This window comes from Galeopterus variegatus, unplaced genomic scaffold, assembly GCF_000696425.1.
Source record: "Galeopterus variegatus unplaced genomic scaffold, G_variegatus-3.0.2 Scaffold2352, whole genome shotgun sequence".
Taxonomy (NCBI): Eukaryota; Metazoa; Chordata; class Mammalia; order Dermoptera; family Cynocephalidae; genus Galeopterus; species Galeopterus variegatus.
In genome coordinates this window covers 192,368-214,906 of record NW_007728463.1, presented here as the reverse complement: position 1 = coordinate 214,906, position 22,539 = coordinate 192,368, and the positions used below count along the sequence as shown (strand labels likewise).

Here is a 22,539-nt window from a genome sequence, read left to right as displayed (position 1 = left end):
AAAAACATTATTTCAACATACATAAGGAAAAAACCCTAGATATTAGAGTAAGTAAGATAAAAAAAAAAAGCCATAAGCAAACCTGGTTTCTGTTTATGAATGGCACATAAATAATGGAAGTAGACATTGTGTGTAGGAGCACGGGCTCTGGTCAGACCACCTGGGTTCAAACTGTGGCTCTACTGCTTGCCAAGTTTGTCACCTGAGCATGTCACTTGATCTTCCTGGGCTTTAGCTTACTCATCTCTAAGATGGGGAACCTAATAACCTTACCTGGTAGGATTTTGGTCGGGATTCAATGAGATAATGCATGCCAACTGGTTAGCATGTTGCCTAGTGCAGTGTAAGAAAGTAATAGAAGTTAGCTGTTATTTTTAATAGACTATCAATTTTTTAATGTCATTGTTACTGTTAAATTGAGATGTGAGGGTTTGGTATGGTGGGGTGTGTGTGTGTGTGTGTGTGTGTGTGTGTGTGTGTGTGTGTGTGTGTGTGTGTGTGAGAGAGAGAGAGAGAGAGAGAGACAGAGAGAGAGAGAGAGAGAGAGAATTTGGAAGAAGGATCTTTGCTGATATTGTCTGCTGAACATACACCCCCCCACTTCTGGTAAAAAACACCCTAATTTCTTATTGGGAAACCATTTCCCTTTCACCGCAAATAGCTCCAGAGTCGGGCTGAGCCTGTACTCAGGCTGCAGAGATGGTATCTGTCCTAGGCCTTATCCCCCTATCTATTCACCCCTCATCTACTGTGATTGGTTCAAGAAGAGACATAGGACCCATGTCAGTCCAACCAAGTCACCCTTGGGACCCTCAGCAAAGCGGTATTCTCTTTGTTCCTGGGTTGCTAAACTTGGCTACTAGGGTCCTCCACATGGCGAGTACCCACCCAAGAATGAAGCCAACACAGGGAGAAGTACAGCAGAGGTACAAGGGCATCTTTGGAGTCTCTGGACCCAGCCATGGCTGAAGCCAGGCCAACTCCTGAACTTTAAAGTCACTTGAGCAAATACATCTCTTCTGAGGCTGAGACCAGTTTGAACTCAGTGTCTGTCACTTGTAATCCAAAGAGTCCTGACCAAGACAGATGTTGACAGGAAAGTAATTGGATCCCTGAGCAGGGTGGAGGAAGGGACATTAGCTTCTCCACAGCCCAAGAGAGAAGAGAGAGAGAAAGGGAGGTGTAATCAACTCAGAGCTCTCCCAAGTAAAGTGTTAATCCTGATCCCTTGATTGAGGACCTTCACTTGAAAAGATCAGTTTCTGAGAAAAGTGAATCTAAGACTCCCTAAAGCTTTTCTAATGAAGACAGCAGCTAGCTAGATCATTAACTCCCCACATTCTTTCCTATGTTACTCAAACCCTCACATTAAACATTCAGTAATTTCTCAATGCCTATATTCTCACCAGACTAAAAAGAAGCTCTTTCAAATAAACTAGCCCCTCTAGAGGAAAATACTGGGATGACTATAGATATAATAGTAATTTCCAGAGACTCATTAGCATGTTGATGACTATTAATTTTCAAATTTAATTAATAGATAGAAATGGCACTTTCTTTTAATTTATGTCATTAATCAAATGAGCTTTCTAATTAAGAACTGCAATCTACAAATTTATAAACTCTAGTGAATTACTCTGAACATGGAGAACTATTGATAAGGGTCTGCCGGGTCTGGCAAGGGTTTTCTCATTACTCTCCCACTGGCTTTCAGAACTTGAGAAAAAGTAGTTAATTTCATCACCAGACAGTTTTTAAATTAAAATCTTTGTTAAATATATTCAAGTTACTCACTGCCGTACATCATTGCAATTCCAAATCTCAATTCCACTCCCCATGATATTCAACTCAAAAATTGTATCATGTCAGATAAAAACAGCAAGTTTAATGCTTATTGGCAATAATGGATGCTACTTATACAATTAAAAAAAAATTTAAATTTGGACAAATATAAAAATAAACTCAATGTCTAAAACAGATCCAAACAGAAATTTCATTGAGGAAATGGTATGTCAGATGAGTCTGTGGTTGGACCTCACAAACATCACAGAGAAAAGGGCTGTTTACTATTAAAACACTAATTAGCAAACCAATCAATAATATTTTCACCAGATCTAATTGCAATCTTGCTCCACTCTTTCCATGAAAAAAGGAGTCAAGTACATTAGCAAGTGGGAAAGGGAGTTTTACGAATCAGGATTTCTCCCCCAATGCTTTAATCAATGAACATAATGAAAGCATCTATTGTGCGCTGGGTTGTTCAATGGGCAAACCAAGTGTGTGCTGAGAGCCCCAGCAAAGCAGGAGTATCAACATTTTTGTTTTGAAATAATTTGCCATCTAATAATTAAAGAAAAAAGGAAGGAAGGAAGGAAGAACATCAGTGAAGTAATCTCATGGGGAAAAATTCGATTTTGTTGGATTTCCTTGCACTTATTTTACAGTTTATCATTATTACTTTCAATTGCATGTGGCAGGATGCCATAAGCTTTCAGTGCTTAGGAGTTGGTTTCTAATGGTTTTAATCTAGCCTTGACAATAGATAAGACATTTGGGGAATAAAATTCTAAATGCAGAGAATATTTACTTGTTCATGTTAAAATAGGTTAATATAAAGTAAAATGTCTTTCAAGTAAAATGTCTATTTTCCCTTTTGAAAATATTCATGTCAGGAAAACATTGCCAATAGGAAGTTATGGCATGTCCACTTCATTAATGATACATAAACAACAGACAATGGAAACATGGAGAAAGAATACTAAAAAAAATTAAACATACTTGTGGAATTGCAAATTTGTTCTACTGATAAATAAAATTCTGAGATCTGGTGGTGAAAATTTACCCATGATATATACTTTGGACATACATCATTGTGATTCCAAATCTCATTTCTACTCCCCATGAAAACCAACTGAAAAATTGCATCACATCAGATAAAAGCAGTAAGTTTGACATTCATTGGTAATAATGGATGCTACTTGTAAAATTAAAAACAAATTTAAATTTGGACTAATATAAAAATGAAGTTTAATTCTAGTGCAGCCACTATGGAAAATGGTATGGAGACTCCTCAAACAACTACAGATAGAACTAACTGCCTTATGAACCAGCAATTCCACTGCTGGGTATATACCTCCCCAAATCATCATGTTGAAGGGATACCTGTACTCCCATGTTTATTGCAGCTCTATTTATAATAACCAAGAGTTGGAACCAGCCTAAATGCCCATCATTGGATAAGTGGATAAGGAAAATGTGGTATATCTACACAATGGAATACTACACTGCCATAAAAAAGAATGAAATTCTGCCATTTGCAGCAACATGGATGAACTTAGAGAAAATTATGTTAAGTGAAATAAGCCAGGCACAGAAAGAGAAATATTACATGTTCTCAGTTATATGTGGGAGCTAATAAAAATAAATAAATAAACAAATAAGTAGAAGAAGAAAAAAAATAAAGACACAACTACTACAATAATTCTTTGAACTTGTTAAGAGAAGTGAACAGAACCAAGATTGCCAGGGTTGGGAAAGGGGGCCATGAAAACTGGTAAAGGGCCATGAAAAATCAATTACATTGTATAATGATAAAAAATAAAATTAAATTAAAATTTTAAAAAAGCATTAGCAAAACAAACAAAAAAAAATGCAGTTGACTTTTAAAACATGACTTCTGATATGGCGGGATATGTTTGAATGACTCCAGTGGATGCCTGAAACCATGGGTAATACTGAACCCTATATATCTTATATTTTTTCGTATATATACATACCTATGATAAACATTATAAGTTAGGCATGGTAAGAGATGAACAATAATAACCACTAATAAATAGAACTATTATACCAATATACTGTAATAAAAGTCATGTGAATGTGGTCTTTCTCTCAAAATGTCTTATTGTACTGTGCTGACCTATTTTCACACTGTAGTTGGCTGTGGATAACTGAAACCATGGACAGCAATACTGTGAATAAGTGGGAACTAGTGTGTTTTCTCTTCTGTAGTTTTCTCTGGAGAAGAGTACTGCATTTTGGACAGTGTCCTAACCTCCAGAAAAAAACCCCATGGCAACATTTTAATAGAAAGAACAAGGAAATTAGTGAAGTCACCATCCTTGGGAGGTGCTATCATCTTTCAGAAATGATATAAGTGGTGGGAGAATGCTCCCGACTATTAAAGTTTTAGCTTGTGACATTTTAACAGCTGTGACCTTGAGTCATCTACTTAACCTCTCTGTCTCTTCATCAGTAAAATGGGAATACTACCAGGACCTAACTCATAAGACTTGTAAATTGTATGGAAAACACTCAGCACATTGCCTCGTATAAAAATCAGTTGGTTAATAGTAGCTTCTATTTACAAAAAACAAAACAAAACAATGCTGTTATTCCTTAACTTGTAACCAATCACCAAGCCCTTGGCCTTATGAGATCCTGCAAAAGGCCAAGGCTACCATTCCCACTGACTGGTAGCTCCAAATCCCTGGGCAGGCTTGGCACCTCCTGTGTGCTGACTCTTACCTCATAGTAACTCTGGACGGCATTCATGAAGGCTTCGTCAGCCACGATCTGGGTTTCCCCATTGAGAAAGGCCTGAAACCGGTCCTTGACTGTCTGCAGCTGCTGTTTACTGATCTGTAAGAAACAGAGGAAGAGGGTGGGAAGTGAGGACTTGGTCTAGACCATGAGCCAGGTTACTTTATGCTGATGATGCCAGGCCCATGGGTGTGCTGCCACCAGCTTGTACAGGTGTGTAAGAGCTGATGGGTAAATCTGCAGGAACTTTTGTGAGCCAGTGTGAAACACAGCCATTATTCAAAAATAATATAAATGACAGTTAAATCATATTAAAAACAAAGATAATACATTTGTAACACTCAAAACTCATCACTTACTGATTATTTTACCACATTTTACTTTTATCTGTGCTTTCAAGGTTTCTTATAGCTACGGTATTTGTGTGATGGAAATCATGTATAATGGGGTGCTACCAACAACACATTCAGTGACGTCTCACTGACAGCTTGATATTAATCAAAGTGGGGATATTTACATCACAGAAACTTGCAAATGCTACAAAATAGGGTGTGTGTGTGTGTGTGTGTGTGTGTGTGTGTGTGTGTGTGTGTGTGTTTAAAAGATGATTGTTAAACATTTCATAGCAAACACACCACTGCACAGGCCCCTCAGGTGGTCTGATATACCTTGCTAAGTAAGTGCGGTATGGCAATACACAGAGGTTCTCAAATTTTATACCTGTTGTTATATCTATGCCCACATGACATATGATGTTTAGGTACAGGATACACTTCCAGGATGTGGCATCAATAATTTGGGCAGTAGGTTATGTACAATTCCCTGCCTTATCAATCCCAGCTTCCTTCCCCTCTTAGGAAAGCATATCTAAAAGTTTCCTACCTATTCTTCCTCCACCCCTTATCTGGCCATGTCCCATGGTCCTTCAGTCTCAACACAAGTAGCACTAGCTTATGAAGCCCTTCCTAACCCTAGCCTAGGGTAGGTCTTCCTGCTGTGTGATTCCACAGCACACCGTCTGTTTCAAGTACTTGTTAGTTATGATTACATGTTAGATGATCCATCTTTTCTCGCTGTATTGTTCTTTGGTGTTTCCCCAGGGCCTGTCTTCATACCTTATGCATGACAGGTATTCAGTAAGTGCTTGTTAGTGAGTGAATGAAGTGTAGGAAAGATATATTATTTTCAGCTATCCTTTCATTGGTTCTAATTTATATTAAAAAGTCAGCAAAAACTTTGCTAAAATTTTAAAAGTTAAAAAGTTTTAACTTTTAAAAAGTTAATAAACTCTTTGTAAAAAGTTACACTTCATAATTGACAATGAGATACTGTATCTGAAGAATGACTGTTCTAGTAGGAAGAGTAAGATCATTCCAGTACCAGTTCTTTTGGCCACTATGGCATCTTGGAAAAGCCACTTATATTTGGAATTGACCAGAGAGCTAAAAGCCTTTAGCTCTTAAAATAATAAAATAAATATTTAAAATATTTATTTAAAATAGGACTGGGTTTAAATAAATAAAATATTTTATTAAATTAAAAAAATATTTAATAAAATAAATATATTTTATTTTGTTTTCAGTTTTTTCACTCAGAAAATGATAATTCAAATTACGCACTGACTCAGGAGAGTTATAATTATTCAATGACATAACATGAATTTTTTTTTTTTTGTCTTTTTGTCTTTTTTCGTGAACGGCAACGGACCTGACTCAGGAGAGTTATAATTATTCAATGACATAACATGAATTTTTTTTTTTTTGTCTTTTAGTCTTTTTTCGTGAACGGCAACGGACCGCAACCCTCAGTGTCACGCCCGTACCGGACCGGGACCAGCTACGGGATTGCAACCCTCGGTGTTGCTCCCGCACCTCGCTCAGCCAGTGAGCGGCCGGTCTGTATGTGGGATCCGAACCCTCGGCGGGAGCGCCGCTGCGCTTCCCAAGCGGCACACTGTAGCAGTGCACCACCGGGCCGGCCCAACATGAATTTTTTTAATTCTGAGTTTCTACATAAATTTAAAGTGCTTTTACCATTACAGTCAACACAAGTGGAAAATAGTTTAAAGCTGTAGGAGACTCAAGCCCAGCATGAATTTTGACTCAATCAGGAAACAAAAAAAAGTGTTGAGAATGGACCAACATAGCCACTGGGGTGCTTTAATTAATTTTTGTAACTTTGGGAAAAGTGGGGAATAGTGGAGTTAGGGACAGATAAAAAGGGGTTAGGTATTTATCGGACTCATATTTGTTACCTTCTAGAACACCACTGTTCAATGTTAACCACATGTGTAATGTTAACCACATGTGAGACCCGCCGCCATTTGTAGACCGGAAACACTTACTTTGTCTTCCTTGGGCCGGGCACTTCTGCTCCCCAGACCTGTAATTTTAAATTTTCTAATAGCTACATTTACAAATAAAAAGAAATAGGTGAAATAAATGTTAATATAATTAAACCCAATATGTCAAAAATACTATCATTTCAACATGCGATCATTATAGAAATTATTAAGATATTTTACATTTTTTTAGTGCTGTATCTTTGGAATCTGGTGTATTTTACCCTTACAACACACCTCAATTCAAAGTAACCACACTGCAATTGTTCAATAGCCACACGTGCCTAGTGGCTATAGCACTGAACCATGCAAGACTAGACCATGGAACAAACTCACTTCCAAGTCACTTGAGCTTTCCTGTTTTGTCCCAGGAATATTGGTGCAAGTGGATTTGAAGAAAAGATCATAGTTATTTTATGTGTACTTGAAACCATTTGAACTATTAGGCAGCAGTTGATTTGTTCATAAAAATGACACCAGAATATGAATTTCTTTTAAAGAAGCCAGTCTTAACAGGCTTAAGTCACAAACCCTTATAGTATAATACCAACCGAGGAATTTCACAGAATTTCTTGCTCAAAATTCCTTCTAAGACTGAGTCAATACCAGTGATTTGGGGGGTGGGGTAGAGTGACGGGGCAGGAGGGGAAGGGGAGACCAAAAAACCTTGCTTTTGTCTTAAATGCTTAAGTAATTGAAATAAAATTATGTGTACACCATTCAAATGATCAAGATTGATTACTGATGCAGGCCAAATCCATTATGTATCTAACCCTTCATTAAGTAAGCATAGTGCTCATTTATTCAAGAAATATTTACAGAGCACCCTCTGTATACCCAGGCCTGCACCATGCCCTGAAGGTTCATTGGTCAACACCACACACTCAACCCTGATCTCACTGTCCAGGGCTAGGCACTGGGGAATCCAAAGAAATGAGGGCTTGTGTTGCTTTGCCCCCCCATGGATTTGTCACCCCTTTTCCCCTGGGTGACAGAGCCGCCAAAGATTACTCAAAGCCCATCTCTTCTGAGCAGCAAAAAGCCCCTAAAAGGGGTTAATCTGGAACCCTCAAGATAGAGGCATTCCTTCCATTTGGGAAATTAACTCTGAATTGGTGTTCTCTTCCTGCATTTATTCTCCAGACCAGGAAGAGAACATGGGTGGGGTTTTTGCTAAGAATAGTTTAACAAGTTTAACAATAGAAGCTGGTAACATTCAGTAAGACAAGCAAGGTGACATTTCATAATGCAATTTTCAAGAAGTTAAGTTGATCCACCAATAAAAGCTTGATCTTAGCAAATATTCTATTCTTATAGCAATTTCCCAGTATCTTTACATATCAACCAGTAACTTGTCTGTCTTTGAGCCAGCAACATCGCTGTGTTACAATTCTTTATCTTACAACCAGAGACTACAGCCTGGGGAAATTTTCTTGTCTTTTGCAAGGTTAATATTTGAAACTGCAAGGCTTTGGAAAACCAGGCCCGGTGAAATACATTTGCTTTATGTATACTCCACAGGCTTGCCCTCAGGGATCTTGTAGTGTAGGTAGAAAGAAAAAGCATAGAAAAGGGTGCACAAAATTATGTTTCAGAGTTTCAGAGGAGAGAAATACAGAATATAAAACTCTCTAAAGAGAAAGAATTTTTAGGAATATTAATTTCAGTCAAGTTCAGAGAACACGCATCATGAAGTCACACAAAACATCTCACACTTCCTTCGTCACACCAAGCTCTCAGCAGGAGAGTTAGGGCATAGATTCTAGCAGAACTATGTTCAAATCTGCATGTTGCCACCTGGAAATCCACATTTACTACTTTTCTCTCAGTATTTAGACACAGCGTTTATTAAGTCAACTTACTAGCTGTGTCTCACTGTGCAAATGATAAACCTCTCCAAACCTCAGTTTTTTCATCTGTAAAGTGGGGCCAACACTGACTTTGCAGGATTGTTGTAAGGATTAACCAGGATAAGTAAAATACCCATTGCAGAACCTGACACAGGATGAGCACTCAATAAACGTTAGCTGCTATGATGATTAATTCTCATCTTGGAGTCTTTGCACATACCCTTGAGAATGCCTGCCTGTGGGAAAATTTCATATGAACGTATCTTAAGTTTAGCCCATGTGCTCCTTTCCAGACTCCCCCAGGTGGATTTTGCCATTTCTTCAGCACTGTATTCACAATCCTAAGGGTGCATGTATCATGCTGTGAAGTAGTTGTTAATTTAAACACTAGTGCTTAGAGGCAAGGTCATGAGTCAGGAGTTGAGAATACAAGTTTGGAGTGAAAGAGACATAGGTTCAAATCCTGGTGATATCACTCACTTGCAAGGTGGATGGCCTTGGGCAAGCTACTTTTCTTAAGCCTTGGTTCCTTATGTAAAAAATAGGGATTATAAGACCTATCTCCCACAGTTGCTGGGATGTTGAAAAGGAAATGGGTGCTGTACTTCAAGATCTTAGCACACTGCCTGGCACAAAAGAAGAGTCAAATATAAAGGGCAGACTATAAACAAAATGGTCCCAGGGCCCTGTGTGATGCAGCCTCTGTCCTCTTTTGACTTTGTCTTGTCCCACTTGCTCTTCACTTACTCTATTCCAGCACATGGTGTCTTTTCTACTTTTCAAATGTGTCCCAACCTTTCCTGCCTGAGAGCCTTTGCCTTGCTGTTCCCCCTGCCAGGATTCCCTTCTCCTGCTTCTCCCCATGGCTGCCACCTTAAGGTTCAGCCTCACCAGCATCATCCCTGACCACTCAGTCTAGTGTCTCCCAAGCTAATTATGTTGTCCCGGACCCTGTGTATTTCCTTCACAGCCATTATCACAGCCAGCATTTACCTTCTGAATTATAACATGCATATAGAAAAATATATGTCATAAACAAAGGATGTAAGGAATTCTCACAAAGTGAACATTCCCTTATAACCAACACTCATATCAAGATAAAGAACATTACCCAGACTCCAGAAGCTCCTGCCTGTCTCCAGAGTCATTGTCCTACTTCAGAGGTGACCACTAGACTGACTTCTATCATCATAGATTAGTTCTGCATGTTTTTGAACATAATATCAATGCAGTCGTGCATTCTGAGATCCATCCATGTGGGTAGGTGTAGTAGTAGTAGCTTGTTCATCATTGATGAGTAGTATTCCATAGTATGACTCTACAAAGAATTTAGCAGTTCTCCTACTGATGGACATTTGGGCCTTTGTTATTTTAAAATTGTGCTTACTTTTTATTATCTATCTTCCCAAAAGAACAAACATTTCACAAGTACAAGAACAATGTCTATCTTGCTTGCTGCTGTGCTTCTAGTTCCTGGCCCATGATAGGTTCTAAACAAATATTTGTTGAATGGATACATAAACTGATTGAGTGCTTAATGTATACCAGGCACATTACTAGGCTCTGGAGATATGAAATTACCAAGGCACAATCTTAGCTCTCAAGTTTCTTACAGTTTAGCCAGAGATCCATATTTATCATTGATTCTTTAGCTCCATTTGTGTTAGAGGGTGAAAAAAACCAGTGCCATTTTGTGCTGCATTTGCCATGCTGACTCCTGTTTAACCTTATTCCTTTGTTTCACTGGCCAGTTACATCTTATTTTTAGGGCAAATGTAAAGGGAACATAGGTTTAAGGGAGTGAGTGATTTATTATAGCAGGTGGTATCAGTGATCTGAGCACTAAAATCACAAGACTCCTGATTCATGGATCACAAGGCACCTGGTGAATGTTATTATCTTATTTTTCTTAAGATGTTTCCTTGAAGTTATTCTTAGTAACAAGGGCTTTACTATACAAACACTGTCTAACCACAGAGAGTCAGAGCTCTCATCTCTTGACATCTTATTCTTCACTGTGTCCATCTTTCCTTTTTGTAAGTCACCCCAGTTAATAAATTTCTCTGATTACTGAATGGGCCTTCCTGATTCCTTCTTTGGTGTCAACTTCCTTCTCAGTTTGCAGGGCTATATACTTTAACCCCATCCCTGCACACTTTGCCAACTGCATGAGGCAAAATCTTAGAAGCTCACAAAAACAGCCAGTCTAAGAATCAATCTGTGGGACAGAGTTCATCCCTGGGTAAGAGTTAACTAACCTAGATAGAATTGAATCTAGAAGGTGACCTTGCATGAACAAAGTGAAATAATCGGCCCAGAGTAGCTGACAGTAAAACTCTAAATAAACAAATGGGCTTTGATGAGCCACTTTCAGAGAGAACAATCCTAAAATAGAAGTACATCTAAAAGCATTTAATATGTATAGAAACCACTTGCACATCAAGGTTAGAATTCAGAATTGTAGTCATGAGTTCCAAGAGTAGAAAACCTGAAAAGATGAAAGACAATTACTGCAGAAGAAAGTGCTGCGGCATGTTTGCTAGAGCTATTTAAGCATTCTTGGTTCAATCTAGCTCATTAATCAAAGCCTAAAAATTCCAACTGCATTTCAGTTTGTAATTTACTGCAGCATTCTGAAGAAGTGTGAAATGGGATCTACAGTGGGGAAAACTGCATATTCTAAGTCCTGGTCTCAGGAGAGGTAATGTTGAAGTCAGAAAAAGCTCAGGTGAAATCCTGGATTTACTAGAAGACCTTGGGCAAGTAGTTCCCTTTGTTTTCTCCTCTGTAATTAGGGGATAGTGCTGTCTACTTTATGAATTTTTGTGAGGACTAGATAATATATGTGAGTTTCATAGCATAGTATCTGGCATAGAGTAATAATAAAAACAATATAACAAGAATTATTTTTATTATTTAGTTTTTCTTTTTCCCTTTCATTAGTCTGTTATCTTCTTTCAATGCTCCTTTTCTCTTATTTACTTAATCTTTTGAAGGTACATTTATGTGGTATTTTTTTACTCCCTTCTTTCTTGGCCCTCCTATTTTAAAGGCTGGAAAGCCAAATACTCCTTTCCCGGTTTCCCTTGCAGTTACGGTGGTCATGTAACAGAGGGAGAAAACTATTGGGGGAACTTCTGCAGAAATGTTTGAAATCCTCATAAGAAGTACACTTGTGGTATAGCTCTTTCCTTTCCTGCTGTTCCCTTCTGCTGAGAATACAAATATATTGTCTAGAGCTGTGGTGTCTATCTTGTGACCATAAAAGTAAGACAAAGAGCATCACAAAGATGTTGGCCTTTATGTTTTTGGGTAGCTGAACAAGTGTTTGTCAACAACCATCTCTGGCCTTCTCACTATGTGAGAAAAAATTAAATCTCTACTTGTTGAAGTCACTATATGCATCTCTTACTTGTAATTAAGTGCTTTCCTAATGGACACATGTGGCTTTCTCCAGTCATGAAAGATAGCATACTCACTAAGGTTCTTATTGGTTATTATGTCTCCTGTCACATCAGCAACTGTATTATAAAAAGAAGGAAGAAGCAATGAAGACCCTAAAAGAATGAATCTAAAATGGTGGCATTCTAAACTTAGAGTAGAAAGTTGTCATTGGATGTAAGGAGATGTTCCAATTATCCACAGAGGTGAAGTCCTTCTCTACTTAAGGTATAATGTCAGCATTATATATTGCAATCTACCAATATAAGCTATGCTTTTTCTTTTTAAAAAAATTATTTGAAAAAAAAGAAAAGAGGGGTTTTAATTTTTTTTCTTCCTTATAGAAACCAGGCAAAAATGTCAAAGCAACAAGTGCTTTAAAACGCATCCATTAATCTAGAGAGATTAGGGCAATGTTTATATAATTTCCTTTCCTTAGGGGTATCAAAAATTTATATTGAGCCATTAATTTTATTAACTAATAGAATATCCTCTAAAACGCATCCATTAATCTAGAGAGATTAGGGCAATGTTTATATAATTTCCTTTCCTTAGGAGTATCAAAAATTTATATTGAGCCATTAATTTTATTAACTAATAGAATATCCTCGGGGCTGGCCCGGTGGTGCACTGGATAAGTAGATTGAAGATGCGATGAGAGGAGGAAAAGGATAGAAGAGAAGGAAAAGAAGAGAAGGAGTGGGAGGCCTGCCTTTCACTCCTCCACCCACCAAGCATCTGAAAAGTTGTGCTTTAGTAGGACAAGTGTCCGACACCTGAACCCAATAGTTATAGCTTTTTAAAAATGAAAGTCTATTTTCCCGATTTGGAGACATTTAGGCAGTATTCACTTAGATTATTCTGACAGGTGGTCAAATATGGAGTTTTAGATCTAAAGCCTCATTAAGACTTGTTCTAACCATCATGGTTCTCGAACTTTTAGGTCTCAAGTCTCTTTAAACTCTTGAAAGTTACTGAGAACTCCAAAGAACTTCTGTTTATGCAAGTAGTGTTATATCTATCAATATAAACTGTAGTAGATATTAAAACTGGAGAGTTTAAAATATTTATTAATTACAAATAACAACATTAAACCCATATGTATTACCTAAATAACACACTTTTATGAAAATAACTCTATTTTTTCAAAACAAAAGAATAGTGAAAAGTCTGGCAGCATTTTATAGTATAGCAAATCTCTTTCAGAGATTAATAGAGGATGGGGCCAGCCCGGTGGCACACTGCTACAGTGCGCCGCTTGGGAGTGCAGTGGCGCTCCCGCCGAGGGTTTGGATCCCACATACAGACTGGCCGCTCACTGGCTGAGCGAGGTGCGGGTGCAACACCGAGGGTTGCGATCCCATTGCCGGTCCCGGTCCGGTACGGGCGTGACACTGAGGGTTGCGATCCGTTGCCGGTCACGAAAAAAGACAAAAAGGAAAAAAAGGAAAAAAAAAAGAGATTAATAGAGGACAGTTGGATTCTCATTATTGCTTCTGCATTCAGTCTGTTGTGAAATGCTGCTTTGGTTGAAGTGCACAAAGAAAATCTGGCCTCCCACAGACATGTCGTTGGAAAAGGGAGGAATATTTTAATATCCTTTCAGATAAATTTGGATAGTTCTTCTCTAATACCACACTGAAACTCAAGTGGTGGTATTTTTTTAAACGTTAGCTGTAATGTAAAATTGTAAACCATATCACCGAGCTTTTTATACTCCATTACATTAAAATATACAGGTCTATCTTGCTCTTTGAATAAATCTTTTACTCATGCATTTTTTAAAAAATCATACATTGGTCATATAGAAAGTATCAGTTCGTTGAGTTATGCAAATCTTCCAAATGTTGACACATTTTGTTATACAATATGTAAAAAATCATACTTCTTAAAATCACCACTGTCACCAAAAAAGTCTTTAGGTATCAGGAAACTGTCCAGATGATGGTGGTAGATTAAAATCTCAAATTCTATCATTGTCAAAAAATATTGTCTGGGGCCGGCCCGGTGGCACACTGGAGAGTGCGCCGCTTGGGAGCACGGTGGCGCTCCTGCTGAGGGTTCGGATCCCATGGGGAGACCAGTTCCCGCTCACTTGCTGAGCGCGGTGCGGGCGCGACACTGAGGGTTGCGATCCCGTTACCGGTCAGTAAAAAAGACAAAAAAAAAAAAAAAATATATATATATATATATATATATACACACACATATATATATATATACGTATGTATATATATATACATATGTATATATATATACATACGTATATATATATAGTCTGTTTTCCTTGAACTAACAGGCACCCTCCGTTCACTTTCTAGAGGACATTTGTGAAATACTCAAATTTGTCTGTTATTTCAAGTGAAACCGTAGTTTGTTAATTGTTCTTTCAAGTAAAAGTGGTGTTTTATCAAAAAAAAAAAAAAGGCTGGTTCAGTTGGCAATTCAATCACACAAGTCCCTTCCCATGAGACAATCATTGTGCTAAGTGCATCACATGTACTTACCATTTTACTATACAGAATATTTAAAAGATGAGCACTCAAGGATCAAAATTTAATAAAATTACTAATAATCTACTGCTTCATCAAGAGAAGCATTCAGTGGGGCTAGCAGTTTTTAAGCAGCAAGTGCATGGCCCTGAGGAATATGATGACTATGAGTTCAGTTTGGCACCATGGCCCCGGTGTGTGCTAAGCCACCAGTGGTTTTAGTCACCACCGCTTTTGCACCATTATTGCACATGTCAACACAGTGAGGAAAAAAGCAAACAGTGTCTTGATATTATTAGGGAAATCACTGTACATACCCCCAGAGGTATGTGGACCACAGTTGGGGAACCAGTGATGTAGGCACTCAACAAACCTGACCAGCTATTAATGCCACAAGTAGTGAGTCAGGAGGAGAGGTGTAGGGTACGATCTTGGGGAATACGGCATGAGACTAGAATAGGCAGATCATAGAGCATGGGGCAGGGCCTTGCATGCCAAAGTGAGGAGTTGGGATTTACTTAAAATGTGATGGGAAACCACCACGGTGGTTTGTACAGGAGGGCAACATGATCTTACAGCATGCAAGATTAAAGAACAGGAATGAGTCTGGGGTCAGCATAGAATCAGGAGAATGTTCCATGCAAGCTTTGGCATCTGAGGAGAGGAGGGTCTTACACAGTGTCTAAATCTCTTCAGAGGCAGAAATAGCTGGGAGAAGAGGAAGGATGGGGAAGGTGAGAGGGAATGAGAAGGCCATTGGAGGCTGGGGGCACAAAATAAGTGAAAGAGGGAGATGAGAAAATGTGGGGTCTATCTGGAGGACATGGCAGGAATTTCTTCAGTCAATTTATAAATAGACCCTGCTGATTCAAAGAAAAAGGATTCGAGGCAGCTCTCGGTATGAGCTTGCAAAACAGGGTAGTCCAAAAATAAAGTCGCAAATATTGGGAATGAAATAGCAGATAGTTCCAGGTGGCTGGAGCCCAGATTAGAAAGAGCAGCAAAGCAATATGTGAAATCACTAAATCACTACCTACCACCTAGGGTCTTATGAGGTTTAATAGAGAACTTATCAGTAAAAATTATTTCCAGAGAAAAGTTGAAAAAATCTGAATGCAGTCTATGTACAAGTTGTACAAGATTCTTCAATGTAACTCCTCACAAACTGTGACCATGAGCTTCACTGAAATTGATTCAGACAAGAATCTTGTCCTATCCCAGTCAAGAACAGTGAGAGAAAGTACAATGGATCAGCAGATCGGCAGTCACTCTTCAGGCTGCCAGGGTATTTGGAGGAACGTGGAAACGGTTTGACTGGTTATTCTTACAATCTCCATTCGGGATCCAGAATGACAGAAAAGAAATGGGACCGTGCCTCAAGGTGCTCTGAACTGCGAAATACTAAAAACACAAGTACAAACTCTATGTAAACGGTGGACTTTTGTTAATAACAATGTATCCATAATTGGCTCATCAGTTGCAGCAAATCTATCACACTAATACTAGATGCTAATAATAGGAGAAACTGTTGGGGGAGGGGAGTACGGAGTATGTGGGAACTCTGTACTTTCTGCTCAATTTTTCTGTGAATCTAAAACTGCTCTATAAAATAAAGTATATTAATTAAACACATACACACACATGCAAACTGAGATCTTTTATAAAGGGATCCTAATATGAAGGTACTTCAAAAATTCATGAAAAGATTCATATTATCTTTTAAATTTTATTTTTCCATGAACTTTTTGAAGTACCCTCATATAGCAGCACACACAGTATAGGCCTAAGGATACCCAGGGAAGAACAGAAAATCCTGCCACTCAAGCTTGTCCTGAAATTCAGAAATGGGAAAGACTAAAAAGCCATCATTGTTCTGGAGTTTCATCATTCCATGTCCTATGGCAATATGAGCCATATGGATTGCATAGAGGTTTCAGAGACCTTTACACACCCACAAATGAGTTCTGGCTTATTAAAATGATATTTATTATTGGCTCAATTCTCCCCCCGCAATTTTGTATTATTAATATTTTAAAGGCATCCATGATGCCTTTAAATCAATTATTCTTGCTCCATCTGACAGAGAAATAGTTTTGGTTCTCTTGGAAGCAGCAGAGAGGGTGAACTTCCTTCAAGCTGAGTGACACCACTTGGCCTATCAGTGAACAAGCAGTGTTTATTTCATATATTGGTAAGCACATGGGGATACTTTATGGAATGTTACTGAAATCGCTTTGAGGAAAGCTCCTGTTTTCCCTTGTAATATTTGTCTAAAATCAGGCAACAATAAGCTTTTCATGTTGTGTCTAGAACATCGTCCCTATGGTTGGTTAACAATAATTCAAATTTCATTTTTCAGTAAGTCCACACCATGCTAGTCTATCAAAATGCTGTTTCAGGTCATCTCTCTCTGATAGCTGCACACAGTCCTGAAACAATACTCCCTTTGCCTGAACTCCCTCATCCTCTGACTCTTGGTATTTATTATAGTATTAATGTAAAGCATGAAATTTAATGTCTGTCTTGCATCCACATTACTCACAAAGCTTGTAGAAAATACTGATGCCTGTGGCCCAACCACAGACGCACTCATTCAGAACACTCATGGTACAGACCCAGGTGTGTACAAGTTTAGAAACTTCACGAGCGTTACCTATGCACAGCCAAAGTTGAGAGCCATTTCAAGAAATACTTGCTGAATGAACTGAACTGTGATGGACTTTTATAAGGGATTAAAGGTATTTTCTATTCTCTTTGGCATGGATTAAATATTCTGCAACTTCTTCATGTGAAACAGAGATTAGATTTTTCTATGCAGCTCCAGAAGACTAAACTAGGGCTAAGTAGAAGGTACAGGGAAGCACATTTAGGGGCAAAATGGGGATGGAATTTCTATTATTTATAACTCTTTAAAATGGATTAGGTTGGCATTTGTGGTTTCTTGTCATTGAAAGTATTTGCTTGTTTAGAAGTGATTCGTCATTGAAGTGAGGGTTGGAGTAAGTGGCTGCCACAGCCCCTTGCACATAGAGTTTATGGTACTTTATTCTACAGGGGTATTTTCCAATTTTAGAAATGTATAATCAGGGGAGGCAAGAAGCAGTTAATTATCCTCTCCGAAAATGAAAAACTCCTAGTTTGAAATTTCTTCTGGGGAAAGCTTCAGTGATGTGCTGCTGGTAAAGGTTTAAGAACCAGATTTCTGAGTGGGTGAGGAGGGAGCTCTGATTTGTTGAATTTGATGATTTCCATGATAAAAATATGTCTGCCATGGTGGATTTCAAGCTACCAGCATGACATCATCTGTTCACAAAATTCTTGAAAATTTAATGATCAGCTCTCGTGAGCTAGCTTGGGCACAACACTGGAAATCTACCTTCTTTTCCATCCTCCTCTCCTGTAATTTCCCCTAGCTGTCCCTCCTCCTCCATCCTGCCTCTTCTTCATAATTTTATAATTAATGACGGGGAAGAATTTAAGTTGAAACTCCAAGAAAATTTGTCTCAGTTCTTGAAAATCTAGAATTCTTACTTGAATTGAGCAACTGGGCAATATTTATTCAGGTGCAAACCCTGTCTTCATGCAGAGCTTTAGTACATGCCTGCGATACTTTACTTCCCATCTCCCACCCTAATTTTAATGCTAAACTCAAATAAAACGACACTTCCTCCAGGAAGCTTTCCCCGAACATCCAGTTTAGGCTATATATTCCCCTGGCTCCTGAAGTTTTCAGTACTCAGTGTCCTCGTAATTATTTGTTGAATGTGCACCTTCCCTGCTATAATGTGCCCATAAGGGCTAGGATTGAGTCGGTTCCACTCACTATTGAATCTCCTGCACTAGCAGAGTGCCTGATATTAGCAGTTACATATTCAATATTTGTTAAATAAATGAACATGTAAAAAAGAGCTGGATATAGCTTTTTAGGAAAGCCTCTAGCTGGGGAATAAAGATGACTGTGTGCTCTTCTCTGCTTTACAACTTGAGCTTTTTGTCTTTGGGCATATTACCTAACTCTTCTGCATGTGCTTATCTTTAAAATGATTGTACTGATATTTACATCATAGGTTCTCAGAGATTAAATCAGATAATTTATTAAGAAAAATTTTCTAAAATGTGAAAATAAAACTAAAAGATGACTTCATCACATTTTTTTTGTTGTTGTTATGCAGTGCAGTGTCTAAAAAACCTGCCCAGAAGTCATCTCATTCTCCAGGAGAATCTAAATTTATTTGACTTCCTTTTCTCTATTGATTAGGGCCTGGCCTCTGTGAAGCTGGAAGTTAACTTATAGATTATTGATAAGTGGCAAATGATTTCTTTCTGGTAGAATAAAGATATCCCCCCAAAGTTACAGCTTTATTGACATAAAGGACATTAACTAATTTTGAATAGAACTTAGAAAACTTATTTTAGCATTTCTTTGCTGGCTGACTATATAAATCTCTCATCCTCTATTGCACTTTGAATCAGCTTGTCCATCCTGCTGGTTCCTTTATTAATGAGTTAAATAAATCTTCGATAAATGCTCATTGTGTATTTATATGAAAGTGACATTTTTAACTTTGTGAAACATGTACTTTGACAATATATAAAGAACCTATCATAGGGCTTGGCAGTCAAATGCTATTTAATAAGCATTAGTCCTGATTGCTCTCTCAGGACTAAGTTTCTACATTTATAGAAAATTGCTGATTTATTAGGGTCTAATATGCTTCATGATCTATGACTGGCTGCTAATGTGAATGAGACCTGTTGAGAGAGGTAACCAACCTTGCGTTGCAGAAGTGTTTTTTCTGGGGTGAGAGGATACACACTACTCTACTCACATAAAACATAGCAGCAGTCTTGTCCCAGGTCAGACTCCACAATCTCTCTTTGGAATGTTTGCTGCCCTGAGGGCTCACAGCAGACAAAGCCACCAGCTCTTTTGCAGCTGAGTTGGCTGCTGCCAAACACAAGAGCAGAGAATCTACTGGTAGGAGAAACTTGAAGCCATGTCAGGACATGCACTTCATTGTCACACTCCCATTTAGAAAAACAGAAGCCACTCCTACACAAACCTCCTCTTTCAAAGAATAAGCAGCTTTGAAGTTGGGTGCGGAAGCCCAGGGAAGAGTAGATATGTTGCGTGGGCCTCCTGGGCCTCTGGCATAACAGGAGAGAAAGGATAATGACATACAGTTATTACTCAGTATCTGTGGGGGATTGGTTCCAGGACCTACCGCAGATACCAAAATCCACAGATGCTTAAGTCTCTAATATAAAATGGCAGTATTTGCATATAACCTATGCATATCCTCCTGAATAATTTAAATCATCTCTAGTTTACTTATAATACCTAACATAATGTAAACACTGTGTAAATAGTTGTTATCCTGTATTGTTTAGGGAATAATGACAAGGGAAAAAAGTCTGTACATGTTTAGTACAGACACAATTTTAAAAAATTCTTTTTCCATCTGGAGTTGGTTGACTCCACAGACGCAGAATCCACGGATACGAGAGCCGACTGCATTTAACACCCAGCACAGGCAGCCAAGAATCCTGGAGCAGAAATAGAAAGGGGGCAATGTGGGACAGGTCTTCTGAAAAGAGCGAGTTAAATTCTACCAGAAATACACAAAGTGCTAGAGAGTAAAGCACTCTCGGGAGCCAGGACGTGCCAGTGATTGTGTGGGGGCAGATGGCAGCTGGAGAGATCTGAGATGCCCTGTGGAAATCAGCACCCAAAGCTGAGCAGACGCAAGAGCAGGGGTGAAACAGAGGCTGCACGTTCCAAGTCTTTGCATCTCAGAGACCACCTTCTAGAAGCTTGCCTCTTTGATTTTAGAAAATAATAATAAGGGACCAGAACAGGCCTTACTCTGTATTTGGTCCCCAGAACCCTCACAATTTGGTTGAGACTTTGGAGTTCTAAGAAGCTTTTTATAAAAGCTAAACATCAGTTTCTAATATCATTCATACCCTAATTTCCCCCACCCCAGCCAACATCTATTCAACTGAGAGATCTGGATTTTTGGTGAGGGCAGGGAAGGAGAGAGTCATTATTCTGGAACACTGTTTGAAAAGGTCTGGAGAAAGGAGAGGATATCTAAAGGTGAGAGACAGAAAAGAAGAGAGGGGGGAAAAAGGCATTCCTCCCTGTTGGTAATTTTTGCACAAACTGGACTCTAATGATGCATTTCTAAAGTTTAACATGAGCACTTACTGTTCATATTCTGAAGCCCAGATTCATCCATCCAAATATCCATCCTTCCATCCAACTGCCTATTGAGCATCACTATGTGCCAAGCACTATTCTAAGCCCTGAAAGTTTGGAGGTAGTTAATAAAATGTAAACAATCTTATCCTTTTGGAGTTACCATGCTAGTAAACCCTCACAATGCCCAACACATGGTACAAGCTGACATCCAATATTTTATTAGGTGTTCTGACTCGCAATTTTCCATAAGGGCACCAAAGGGAAAAATGGCTTCATGAGTCAAATTTGGCCATGAAGGATCGTCAAATATCTTTTTCTAGAAGGATATACAGTTGGAAGAGCAGAGGTATTAGATTTCCTGGAGTCCAAACTCTGGACTGGAGAAGTAGCCTCAGAAATTGTCTTCAGCATATAAGCACTGGATTCTAGTAATTTTGAATATAGTCTAGACTATTATCTTCCTAAGAATACCATCTTTCACCCCTTGATATATCCTCATAGTTCCAGAAAGAAATCAAACAAAATCGTACTGCTCTCCTGGTACAAAGGTGACCTAAGTGGCCAGTGTGAGTGTAACCAGTGTGAGAGCAGTCCCAGGGACCTGTGCTTCTGTCTGTGCCCTAGCACAGCTCTAGTTTCAAGCACAGTTGAGAATGGTACAACCCAAGTTTTTCCACCACTTAGAACCCTGATTTTTTCCTCCTATGGTCCCATTTTGAAAGTTGTCTTCTTCCTAAAATTCTGCATTTATCAAATAATAATCAGTAAAGACTATTCCTTATTTTTATTCATCAAAGGCAAAGTAAACTTTAATCTGAGCCACAGATCAGCAGTACCTCTGTGCTGAATTGCTATAATTCCAGGCCTGTTGCTTTAGTCGTCCTGGGGTAATAAAGAGACAGGAAATATAAACCTGAGCTCTGGAGCTACACAACGCTATGGGGCTTGAATCCCAGCTCAGCACTTATTAGTTGCATGACCTTAGACAATTTCCTTAATCTATCAGACACAATTATAAAGTTACCTGAGGCAAGTCAAAAAAGAAATATGTACAAGGATATTCATTGAAGTGCTATTTATAATAGCAAATGTCCATTGCTGGGGACTGGTTAAATAAACTTTAGTGTCTCCACACAATAGAGTACTATACAACTATAAAAATAAAGTGGAGAATAGCTTTAGATACTGATATGGAGTGACCTCAAATATGCATTGCTAACTGAAAAAATATAAGGTGGAGAAACGTATGTACAGCATATCATTTATCTAAGAAAGAGGAAAATATACATACACACTTGGTTATATTTAAAAAATGAAAGATAAATCAAAGCTTAAAATGAAAATGATTTCTAAAGTGTGATCTCTGAATGCTATTTCCTACAAAAATTGACCAGGGTTTTTTGGAGCAAAGGTTGAATTCCTTTCTGATGCATGAAATGTTCATGATGACCCTTTTCTTACCAGAAATTAAGGAAGCTGTCAAAGACGGCTGGGCCCTTGTTAAAGGGATTCAGAAACCAATTAGAGGCGGCTCCCACTGGCCACAGATAGTTTGAGAATCAATAAAAACAATAACTAAACACAATGTGATGTCAAATATATTTAAATCATAACATTATTCAAAAAAACAAAACAGAACAAAAGCTATAATTGATCACCTTCCAAGAA

General features: G+C 38.4%; 1 protein-coding gene across 1 annotated transcript in view; it reads right to left on the bottom strand.

The window, feature by feature from the left end:
• LOC103597566 (calcium-dependent secretion activator 1-like) overlaps positions 1 to 22,539 on the bottom strand; it is a gene marked incomplete at its 3' end in the record, with an annotated part of 127,475 nt that overhangs the window by 8,808 nt on the left and 96,128 nt on the right. The window contains exon 3 of the mRNA XM_008581424.1: positions 4,528 to 4,641. Coding sequence (XP_008579646.1) covers positions 4,528 to 4,641 — 114 coding nt within the window. The remainder of the gene's footprint in view (positions 1 to 4,527; positions 4,642 to 22,539) is intronic.